This window comes from Marmota marmota, unplaced genomic scaffold (genome assembly GCF_001458135.2).
Source record: "Marmota marmota marmota unplaced genomic scaffold, marMar, whole genome shotgun sequence".
Taxonomy (NCBI): Eukaryota; Metazoa; Chordata; class Mammalia; order Rodentia; family Sciuridae; genus Marmota; species Marmota marmota.
The window spans coordinates 32,275,053-32,287,408 of record NW_025999982.1 but is presented as its reverse complement, the minus strand read 5'-3'; the positions used below and the strand labels follow the sequence as shown (position 1 = coordinate 32,287,408).

Here is a 12,356-nt window from a genome sequence, read left to right as displayed (position 1 = left end):
CCATTTTTTTTTTTTTTTTTTTGGTACAAGGGATTGAACTCAGGGGCACTTGATCACTGAGCCATATCCCCAGCCCTATTTTGCATTTTTATTTAGAGACAGGGTATCACTGAGTTGCTTAGTAGCTAGCACATTGCCATTGTTGAGGCTGGCTTTGAACTCTTGATCCTCCTGCCTCAACCTTAAGAGCCATTAGGATTACAGGCGTGGGCCACCAAGCCAGGCAGCATGTCTTTGTTTATTTTTATGTGGTGCTAAGGATCCAACCCAGTAACTCACACATGCTAGGCAAGCGCTCTGCCACTGAACTACAGCTCCACCCCGGAGACTGTATTTCTTTTTATTTTATTTGTAAAACATGAATAGCAAAGGAAACCAGTATTATAACAAATGATATTTCAATGTTGTAAGGCTGGGCTACATTTTTGTTTGAAGTCTTAATTTTTTTTCTGGTTGCAGCCTTTATCTTTTTTTTTTTTTTTTTAATTTAAATTTTTGCTGTGCTGGTGATTGAACCTAAGGTCTTGAGTATGCTAGGCAAGCTTCTACCACTGAACTTTGCTCCTGTTCCCTCTATTTATTTTTATTTTATTGCTCTGCATTGCTCCCTTACATTTTTCATTAACATGCATTAATTTTTCATTAACATGCATTAATTCTACATATTAATGGGATTCAGTGTGATATTTTAATACATGCATACAATGTGCAATGATCATCCCATTTGGCCTCGCTTTATTCATTCACATCCCTTCAAACCTCTAAGTAATCAGTATTCTGCATTCAGGTTGATTTCTTGTTTGTTTGTTTTAACTTCCACATATAAGAAAGAACATGTGGTACCTCTCTTTATGTGTCTGGCTTCTTTTCCTTAACATAATGCCCTCCAATTCCATCCATTTTGTTGCAAAGGAAGTCTTGACTTCATTTCTGATATTTTGCAAATATATAAAAAACAGATGAAATGCAAAGTATCAGCTGAGTTGCCATCCCATCTCTACCATTTCAGCCAAATTATTTTCCGTTCTAACATAAATATTTATTTTGTAAAATGGGAATGATAAAATATTTACTTCATGAGGTTTTTATTTTTATTTTATTTTTTTGCAGGGGCGGGGGGGTACCAAGGATTGAACTCAAGGGCACTCGACCACTGAGCCATATACCCAGCCCTATTTTGTATCTTATTTAGAGACAGGGTCTCATTGGGTTGCTAAGTGCCTCGCTTTGCTGAGGCTGGCTTTGAACTTGTGATCCTCCTGCCTTAGCCTCCTAAATTGCTGGGATTACAGGCATGCACCACTGTGCCCAGCCATGAGATTGTACTGATGATTTAAATTAGTTAACATTTATCAATCAATTACATAGTATCTGGCAGATAATTGCTATATATATGTTTGTTAAGTAAAATATATAAATAAATTATCCTTCAAAGAGCATTCTAAGAAGTACAAAACACTCAAAATGCTTTTTACATTTTAAATGGTTGGAAGTTTTTCAAAAATGGAATAATATCTGGTGACAATTGAAAATTATATGAAATTCCTATTTCAATGTCCACAAATAAGCTTTTATTAAAACCTAAAGAAAAAAAGCATAATAATGTCTTCTACCTAACTACAAAAGAAAACGCTTTCCCTCCTCCTGTTTTGTAGATGAATTCGTGGGCTTATGGTCAGTGGTCCCATAGAATCACAATTTCAGAAAAGGGTTAGTAACAAACCTGTTGCTATAAACTTAAAAAAAAAAAAAAGAATAAAGAAGTCGTAGTTAACAAAGATGATAAACACAGGGAAGCAAAGAAGGACACAACTATGAATAAAGCAGATGGCAAAATTGGGCACAGAAATTTGCATATAATGATTTTTCAAACTTCTCTCAGATGACTTTATAGTTTGAAATATTATTTTAGGAAGGTCTATAAAAGACTTCCATTTTATAGTCCAAGGAAAGGTACATTAATCTGAATTGTTAAAATGAACAACATCACATTAATATTAAGCAACAGAATAGCAGAATCACCATATCAACTTAGGCTTCATTGCTCTAGGTTAGAACCACAAAGACACATATTGAGTAGGACCTTAAGTTTACCATAGTCTGTTTCTACACAAGAAAAACAATCTCAAAATTAGTTTTATGACCAAGAAATTCTGTTTTCTATATCAGGCATAATTTATTTATATAAAAATATATAAAATAGGTAAAAGTCTTTGATGTTTTTGCATGCTATTTGATAGGGTTGCACTGGACATACTTAGATTGAAATATTATTTGCTACTTATTTGGAATTCAATTTAACTGGGCATTCTGACAACCCTATGTATTTGGCCTGAGCAACATTATTTATGGACATTTGTCATGAAAGAACTAAAGATTTATACAAGTTGGTATAAGATAAATAAAACATCTCTAAAAGAATGCCAAATTAACTGTTATTTTATCTAACTCCAGCAGCCCTAACGAGAGCCTATACAAGGCAAAATACAAATCTGTAATGATAGCACAAAGCATAAGATATGGCTCTCTACAAAGTGAATATGATGATCTCCTTAACTAGATCTATAACATTATTCCAGGCACAAGTTATGATCAACATAAAATATAGCACTTCTGACGCTATAGAGTGAAACATTATAATACAACAAAACTGATAATTCCTCATGGGTCTATTGTATTTCTTCAAGTCTCAGGAACAGAAGCACTGACTTTCTTTGTAAAAAGACCATCTTTTCAAGAATACTTATACTGAGAAAACATTGGGAAGATAGAGATGTGTCTCTCTTTGAAGCAAAAGGCAGGATGGCTTACAACCTTGATAGATAAAGACTGCCTTTGGTTCAGAGTAAAGGTATCTACTGTCTATTATAAAATACTTGGGAAAGTTTGGCTTCTCACCATATGCTTGTTATTCTGGCAACTTGGGAGGCTGAGGCAGGAGGATTGCAAGTTTGAAGCCAGACTGGGCAAATTAATAAGACATTATCTCAAAAAAAAGAGGGGGGCGGGCAGGCTGGGGATGTAGCTGATAGAGCACCCCTGGGCTTAATCCACAGTACCACAATACATCATAATACATACATACTTAAAATAAAATATTTGGGGTCCATAAGCAAAGACTTTTCTCCTGTAATTCAATTCAATGGTTTGAACTTGGCCTTCTTTATACTAGATTGTAGAAACTGAGGCTTGGAGAGCCAACACAAATGACAATACTTTGGTTATTGCTATTACTATGAGATCCTTTATCTCTGACCAGTCTATGGTAGGCTTAGGTATGCTATAAGTAGGGTGAAACCTCAGATTCTACAGTTCTTGACACATACAAAATTCAGTATTACAGTTATTATTTTGCTTTTTTATAAGTTGTATCATTCAATTTCTTAGTTTCGATTTATATATCTTTTGCTTAATCATGGAGACTTTTAATCTTTTTCATTAATATGGCCATTGGGGACCATTCACGTACAAATAGTCTGTATGGTCCAGTGGGATATAATTTTTCAGTAATATGAAAATCTGCACTTTCTTAATCTTGATACATAATATATTGAAGCAATATTAAACTAATTTACTGTATTTTTCTTTCCAAGTACAGATTTATATTTCCTGTTTTTAGTCCAATTCTTTGTTTCACTACTTGCTTTCACACAAAAAGAAAGATTTCATTATCAGAGGTTCATTTCTGTGACTCAGCTCAACTGTGCTGCTTCAGAACCCATCATCAGACAACCTATACACTTTATTATGGCTAAGTTTGTTCTTCTACAAACAATGAATGACCTCTGGACTGCTCTGGGTTACTGTATGTTTAGCACTGTATTCTAAGAATATCAAGACACTTTATGATCAAAGTTCCTGCTGAATTGCATAAATAGGATTCAGAAAGCACAATATATTACCATTTACAAAATTCAATGATAATCCAGTTTACAATAAACAAAATATCAAACAGAAAAAAATGTACAAGAGACAGAATTAACATTAAAAGTTGGTTCTCTGAAAATACTAATAAAATGGAAAACTTCCAGGAAGACCACTCAAGAAAAAAGTGACAATAGCTAAATTGTGGAACCAACCTAGATGCTCTTCAATAAATGAATGGATAAAGAAACTATGGTATATATACACAATGGAATATTACTCAGCATTAAAAGAGAATAAAATTATGACATTTGCAGGTAAACGGATGGAGTTGGAAAATATCATGCTAAGCGAAGTAAGCCAATTATAAAACACCAAAGGTTGGATGTTCTCTCTGATAAGTGGATGCTAAGGGGTGGGGGATATGGGAAAAATGGGTGTTCTCTAGGCACAGGCAAGGAGTATGGGGGTAGGAAAGATGGTGAAATAAGATGGACATCATTACCGTACATGGTACAACGCTACACTGTGTACAACCAGAGAAATGAAAAGTTGTGCTACAATTGTGTGCAATGAAACAAAATGCATTCTGCTCTCATATTATTTAATTAGAATAAATAAATAAATTTTAAAAAAGGAGGGGCTGGGGTTGCAGCTCAGCAGTAGAGCGCTCGCTTAGCATATGTGAGTGCTGGGTTCGATCCTCAGCACCACATAAAAATTTCTGAATATTACTTTTCTTTAACTTACCCTCAAGGTATGGTGCTCCTGTGCTAATAATATTCTTAATTCTTCATGTAGTGTTACAACTTCCAGAAACTGTCCCCATAAAGCCATTAGAAGTGAGCAAAGTTGAGCAAGATTCATATTTATAAGTTCTGCCAGTTCATCAGGATTTTCTATTTTCTGAAATGACAAGAAAAACATGCCACCACTCCCGGAGACTTGCAATACATATAATTATGCTGCTCAGAATATTAGTACAAAGGCAAATTTTTGGTTTAAAAAAGAAATATGCATATGCAGACACAGGGGTTTAGAGAAAGACCAACTGACCAATGATTTTCTACTTAATTGACAGTTATTAAAGCAATTTTTAATAATTTGACAAATGTTTTAATATCTGAGGTATTTTATTATTGAAATAACATCAACTATACTCTAAAATTATCCATCAAAATTTTATATAGAATGATCAACTTCTAACACCCAAATACTAGGAATTTTAAATACAATGCATAAATCCCAATGAAAGTTACAAATATTTTTGAAAGATAACATGATCTTAAAATTTTCTTCCCCAATCAGCTATGTGAAGCACTTAAAAATACCCACAATTTCTCAAAATGGACTCAAATACTTTTGGAAAAGGGAAAATTGTTTTCCCTCTCACTTCTATATTGTCAGGTTCTGTTTCATTTGTGGGTATTTCTTATACAAACTTGTTACCCATTTGCTTTCTTTTTCCTAACATATAATTTATCCACTACTTTTTTCAATTGCATTTTAAATGTTGGCATGTATATTCCTGAGATACAAAGATTAATAGATGAGAAAACAGGTAGACACACCATTATAAAATACTATTAGCAATGTTCTAAAAGTGGTAATAAATTATTGCATTTTTTATTCATGTGAACTGATCATGAAAGTTGAGTACTAAATTTTAATGTGACATGAAGACTCTTATAAAATGCAACTAGTTTTCTTGAAAAAATAAAGACTAATAAAAGACTATAAATCAGAATGATTGTTTCTGGTGGGGGCAGGCATTTTTGTTATGAGAGCAAGATATTCTTTAATTCATTATCTTGGTGTAAAAATTTGTATTTCAATTACTGGTAACACTAAATCTATCTTAACTACACAGATGAATGACTTCATTTCCCTAGGAAATGGTAGTAGTCATCAAGTCTTTACAGGAATGCTGAAATTCACTCCCAAAGTTTTAATTACCATCTATATACTCCCAAATGCTATATATTACATGATTCTTCTACTTATTTTCACTTCTTTTTGAAGTTTACAGTTTAGCAGATTTTTCTTTCCTCATCCAAATAAAGCTTCCATTGATTTATCCTACTAATAACATATAACAAAAATTAAGCAAAATTAAGAAGTGAAGGCATTATGATTACATACTATCTGTTCTTATAACTTTAGTTACTGACACACAGTAGTAATTTCATAAATATTTACTAAAGGAATAAATGAATGAATGAAAAATTAACAGGCTTTATTTAGAAAAAAGCCCCCCCAATTTTTTTGGCAAACTTAGAATTCTGGAATGGAAGCAAACAGAGAAAACACAGATAATAGGGATTTGTTAACATTAAGAAACTAGATTGTGTTCTGCTCTAGGAAATGATTTTATAAATGAAGCTAAAAACTTTTTCAAGCCTCTATTAACAACATACAGAGATTAAAATGTAACAAACTAGCATAAACTGAAACCTGTAGTATTATTGTCCTAAGGATTATTTTAATGGAGTTTAGAAGAAAAACAGTTGGATAAACATTTGAGAGTAATTAGATAACACTGTGTAATTAATGAAAGAAACACTGTACCAAGTATAGTCTACATATAAGTAGATATATGTTACTCTCTCTACTTTTTCCTGAAAACAAGGCTATCTAGATGTTATTTATTATTTCATTTCCTAGGGATCACAGCACCAAGGTTCTGATAGAATATCCCTTCAAGTATACATAAATTACTCCTCTGGTTTGAACAAATATTTAATAATACATCTCAAAATAAATAATGATAAAATTATGTTTATTTAAAAATGGAAATCATAATTAAGTTTGAAAAGATCTTTTATATGCATAAATGTAAGACAAAAGAGACTTTACTTTTGTATATTCACTATCTTATTTTAAACATATACATTTTTCAGAACAATCATTTCAATTTTTTTTTTGTTATATACATAGAACAAAATCTAAAATCACATATGCTTTTAGATCATTTTCCCCGGACAACACAATATGATTGTTTTCCTACATCATCAAACATTTTTTAAAGGCTGCAAACTTTTTTAGATAATGAATATCCCATAATTCATTAACCATTTTACTGTTTTTACAACATTGTATATAATCATATGAATCTTTTGAGTATTTCTTTGGTATAGATTGAGATAGGATACTTTTTTTTTTTTTGATACATACCACCAAACTAATCTGTGAAAAAGATCTACAAGGTATACAAGTCTGTACCTCATCACATCTCAAGAAACACTGTTAAAAAAAAAAATGCAGCCAATTTGACAGATTAAAAATTGTATCAGAGTAAATGTTTGTTTCTGTGATAATTTCTGAGACTGAATATTTTTCATATACTTATTAACCTTTTTTGTAATTAGGTGTCTACTTTGGGCTAATATGAAAAACTAATTACATGTTTTATTACTTTGGGCTAATATGAAAAACTAATTAATGTTTTATTATATAAAGAGTTTTTAAAAACTCTTAATATAGTCATTATAGCTTTTGTCTGCTCTTGTTGTTAAAATTTTACCTTAGGCGCTGTTGTAAGATTTTATGATGTCCATTTACATACAAGAACTTATATATGTGTACCCAATCAAACTTTTTAGCAATAATTGTATACTATATGAATTACTTTGATAAAATTCCCCTTTACAATTCTCATGCTATTCTTTTCTGTATTACTATTAAGAACCTAAAAAATTATTTTCAATGTAATCACATGAACATGATCAAATACATAGCTTTTAACTTTTTTTATATATATAAGTTCATATTTATCATTAATTTATTTTAACATAAAGAGCTTTTCAGCATGAAAACACTATCTGCCATCATAGATCAATAAATACACAGTGGAGTATATTTTGACATATTTTTACATACATGGAGTATAACTTATTCTAATTAGGATCCTATTCATATGGTTGTACATGATGTGGAGTTTTTGAATAAATATTTCTTAAGTAATCCATGTCAATGCATAGAGATTTACTTAATTCTTTTAAATGACTATATGAGTCTATATAATCCATGAGATTCTTTATCATATTTGTGTACACATGTGAGTACTTTTATAAAACAGAATTTTAAATAACTTGCATGGGAGGTAACATGCACTAAATAAATATTTTTAAAACAGTGTGATAAGTTACCTTAAAAAAATCAATTTAAACCATCATTAACAACATATGCCATTACTAGTTTCTCTATTATTCTTACCTACAATGGAGATTAGCAGTCACTCTTGTTTTTGCAAATTTCCTGGGTCAAATCCAACCCAATCAAACTCTTTATTTAAACCTGTATTTTCCTGTTTTTCAGTAATACTAAGTATCAAATTAAGTAGCTTAAATTGTTCTAAGAATTGCCAATTTGTATATTCCCTCTGTGTATCCCTTTTTAACAAGTGTGTTAATTTTATTTTTTATTTATTTCTTTTTTTGTGGTGCTGGGAATTGAACCCAAGGCCTTGTCCATGTGAGGCAAGCACTCTACTGATTAAGTTATATCTCCAGCCCAAGGGTGTTATTTTGAAATTGGTACACGGGAGCTCCTTATATATTGTGAGTAGTAATCATTTGCCTGTTTTAAATATTACAAACATTGTCTTCTATATGGCTTGCTTTAAATTTATAGTGTATTTTGTTATAAAGGAGTTTTGGATCATCCTTAGCTTATTTTATTTTATACTTTACTATTAATCTAAAGGAGTCATTCTATATTCCAAAATAGACTACTTATATTTCTAATTTTTTTGAAAATTTAACTATTTAGTCCATTTAGAACTACTTCTCTAGTATAGCACAAAGGGCTAAAGCTTACATCACTTATAATCCCAATGTTCATCATATTTTATCATATACGTAGTTATTACAAATTGATGTCTTTCAGTGCTATTTAACTTGACTGACTTGCCTATCATTTTAAGAGAAGAAAAACTATTTTCCTATTTATCTTATTGTAGTTTTATATATATTTAAATATCTGGTTGGACAAATACTTCTACATTTGTATTACTTTTAAAGCTTTTCTTAGTCTTTTTTATGTTTCTTCAAAAGATTTTTAAAATACAAGTTTAAATTCCCAAAGGGAATTTGATTTCAATTCATTAAAATGATTAATGAGACAAACTGATATCTTTCGGTGATTATTTTTCTTGTCATAGTATAATATGTTAATTCATTCAAATTTTTCAATCTCTCAGTGAAACACTCCAGAAATTTTCATACTAACTGCATACATCTTAAGATTACTTTAAAGTATTTACTGTTCTTTTGGGCAAAGATTATAAGACCATTGGTTGTAAAGAAAATACTTATTTGAATTGTGGGGAAATCCTCTTAGAATACAAAATTACATATATATCTTGTATGTGGAACAACTTTTTAAGGAGAAGGTAAATAACTTTTTCAAAAGAATCTAGTCCTCATTAAATTTTCTTTCTTCTTTTTTTTGGGGGGGTGGTGGTGGTGGTGCTGTGGATTGAACACAGGGCCTTCTGCATGCAAGGAAAGCACTCTACCAACTGAGCCATATCCTCAGCCCCTAATCCTCATTAAAGTTTCTAAGCAAAAATACACTTCACATAAAATACATAAGTTTGTTGATTCAAGCCTCTGATTTTATCTTTAATATAGTTGACCAAAATGAATACACAGTGAACTTAAATAGTTAAAGCATTTAGTCTCCTAGAGAAGAATAAATAAACAAACAATGAAAAATAAAAAAAGAAAAACAAAAACAAAAATCTATTCAATTTAACTGCAAGGATGATAAAAATTGTTCTATTAGAACTGCCTTTTTTTTCTTTGTGATTCTGGGAATTAAGCACAATTTGTCATTTTTAAAATGTCATTTTTTTAAATAAAAAACATGATATATAAGTTTAAGTGATTTTTTTTAAAATAGAGAGAGAATTTTTTAATATTTATTTTTCAGTTTTCGGTGTATATAACATCTTTATTTTATTTTTATGTGGTACTGAGGATCGAACCCAGCGCCCCGCAAATGCCACACGAGCGCGTTTCTGCTTGAGCCATATCCCCACCCCTTAAGTGATATTTTTAAAATATGTCCAAAAAATTTTGAATGAGTAGAAGAAAATGTATACTTTTGATTAGTAATGTGCTTTATTTACACTTCATTCATATGCAAAATAATATACTTTTAAAATGATAATTTTATGCTGAAGTCAAATTATTTTGATCAACTAAATTATGGTTCTACCATGATCAACTGAATTATATTTGTATTTTAAGTAAGATAAATAATTAAGTTTTCTTAGACAAAATATTTAGAATAGAAAAACAGAAACCATTCAAATAACTTGATAATGTGAATTTTAAAAATCCAAGTACCTTAACTTCTTCACATAGTTCAGTAAGACGAGCTTCTACATCCATTTCCTCTGAAAGGAGTAAAGAGTAATTAGAGGAAATATTTAAGTGTTAGATCTGAAAACTGCCTTTGAAATTATATAAACAAATTCCCTTTAAACAACCAAAAGATTGAGAAATATATTGGCTACATTCAATAAATTTTCACTGTAATATATTTTCATAAACATATTAATTAATTAGGTAATATGATTATTAATTCAATGTTCTGATCATTAATGTGTTTCAGTTCTCACAAGAGGCCAACACGGTCAAGAAAATATTGACTATATATGTAGGTAACTTGTACAACAGTGTCATAGAAAAGACAAAACATAATTAAATTTTTCTGCATTTCATATTTTACAATTTACAGTAAAGTTTAATATTTTGTTATATGTGATTATGCTTTGCTTTTTATATAAAAGTTAAGGTAAAATAAATTTTTGAAAATAGACATATTTAAAACATACTTAGGTTGTGGGCTATTTAATGAAAATGGGCAACAGAATCCTTTTTAATAAAAAGTTGGCTACTAACTTAGTTTAATAAACTTAGTTTTCTACAAGATTTTTTGTTTGTTTGTTTTCCTGGTACTGAGGATTGAACGCATGGCTTGCACAGGCAAGCACTCTACCACTGAGTGACATTTCCAGCACACTCAATAAGAAATTCTTATAGTGAAGCAATTTTTTGCCATACAATCCCGATTCATTTAATGTATGCCACAATGATCTATAAGCAATGTATAATTTACAATTAAAAAAGGCAATACTTACAAGGGAATACAAAAACTAATGGTATATAAAGATATTATTTTTTATAAAGGAATAAACTACATTAAGACCTAAAATATCATCTTTAGATATACTTAATTTTAACTAGATATCAAACCTTTTTAAAACTAGAAATCAAACAAAATATAGTTTTAAGTACTAAAAAGGCAGAGTCATGATATGATCACCCAAAATTTCATCATCTTGTTGTGAAAGCAGGCTTGATTATTCTCATTCAAAAGTAGGAATACAGTCTACGATATCCTAAAATTCACTCATTAGCTGAATTCATAAGTCTCTTCACTATTAGGTAAATTACGTAAAACTGATTTACCTAATAGTGAAACCTTATACCTAACCTAGTGTTAGGTTTTCCAAAACTAAAGTTAATTATCAGCAAAGTCTGCATTAAAATCACAACTTCCTTATGCTAACAACTGATTTCATAGTACTCATGATCTTTTCTTATGATAAAAGAAAATCATTAAAATTAGTTCTGTAGGTTATATAGCCTACCTCTGAATTTAAAAAAATAAACTTTTTAAGCTTAACACATTTTTGTAACATTTACATACAAAAGGCTAAAAGCATAAAATGGTAGATTTCAATTATAGCTAATGAGAGTTACTTCAATGCAAACATCATCTTAAGGAATATATAAAAGCACAAGACAATTTCAAAGTCAGAATTGAAATATTTCAAAATCATTTAGGGAGTTTAAAATGCCATTTTAATTATATTTTCTTTTAAAGAGACATATGACACAACATGGCAATTTTATAGAAATGTATAAATGTGATTTAAATTGTTTTTGGGGGACTGGCTCCTCTTGCCTGTTCAGAGTTACAATTTAGAACATAGCCTTACATATTTTCCAAAATATTTATATATTTTCAAAATATTCACATTTTTCAAATATACATGTGTGTATGTATGTGCATGTTTATGAGTAAAACTTTTTTAAAAACGAGGTTGTATGTATACATTGTTTTTCATCTTTTTTCTCACAGTAGTCCTACACAGAATTTTCTTACATGACTTAAAGTAAAATAAAATTTTAAATTTCTTAAAGCATTTTCTTAAATGACTACATTCCTTGCTGTGGGTGCATCATAATTTCTTCCATGTTCCACTCTTTGCCCAAATAATGGTCATTATCTTTTTAGTGTTTTGTTACAAAGAACAATACAGCAATAAACTTGCTTGTATGTGTGTGTGTGTGTGTGTGTGTGTATATATATATATATAAATATATATATATATATAAATATATATATACATATGTATATATAAAAGCATATAAACATATGTATACACATATATAAAACATATATTTATATATATA

At 30.0% G+C, this 12,356-nt stretch overlaps 1 protein-coding gene across 14 annotated transcripts in view; it reads right to left on the bottom strand.

Moving 5' to 3' along the window:
- The window catches only part of Fam135a (family with sequence similarity 135 member A), a 114,832-nt gene that overhangs the window by 40,316 nt on the left and 62,160 nt on the right, over positions 1–12,356 (bottom strand). For all 14 annotated transcript variants that reach the window (XM_048805617.1, XM_015487898.2, XM_048805619.1 and 11 more), the window contains 2 exons: positions 10,218–10,267; positions 4,615–4,770 (listed from right to left, as the gene is read on the bottom strand). In XM_048805617.1, the coding sequence (XP_048661574.1) occupies positions 4,615–4,770; positions 10,218–10,267 (206 nt within the window). The remainder of the gene's footprint in view (positions 1–4,614; positions 4,771–10,217; positions 10,268–12,356) is intronic.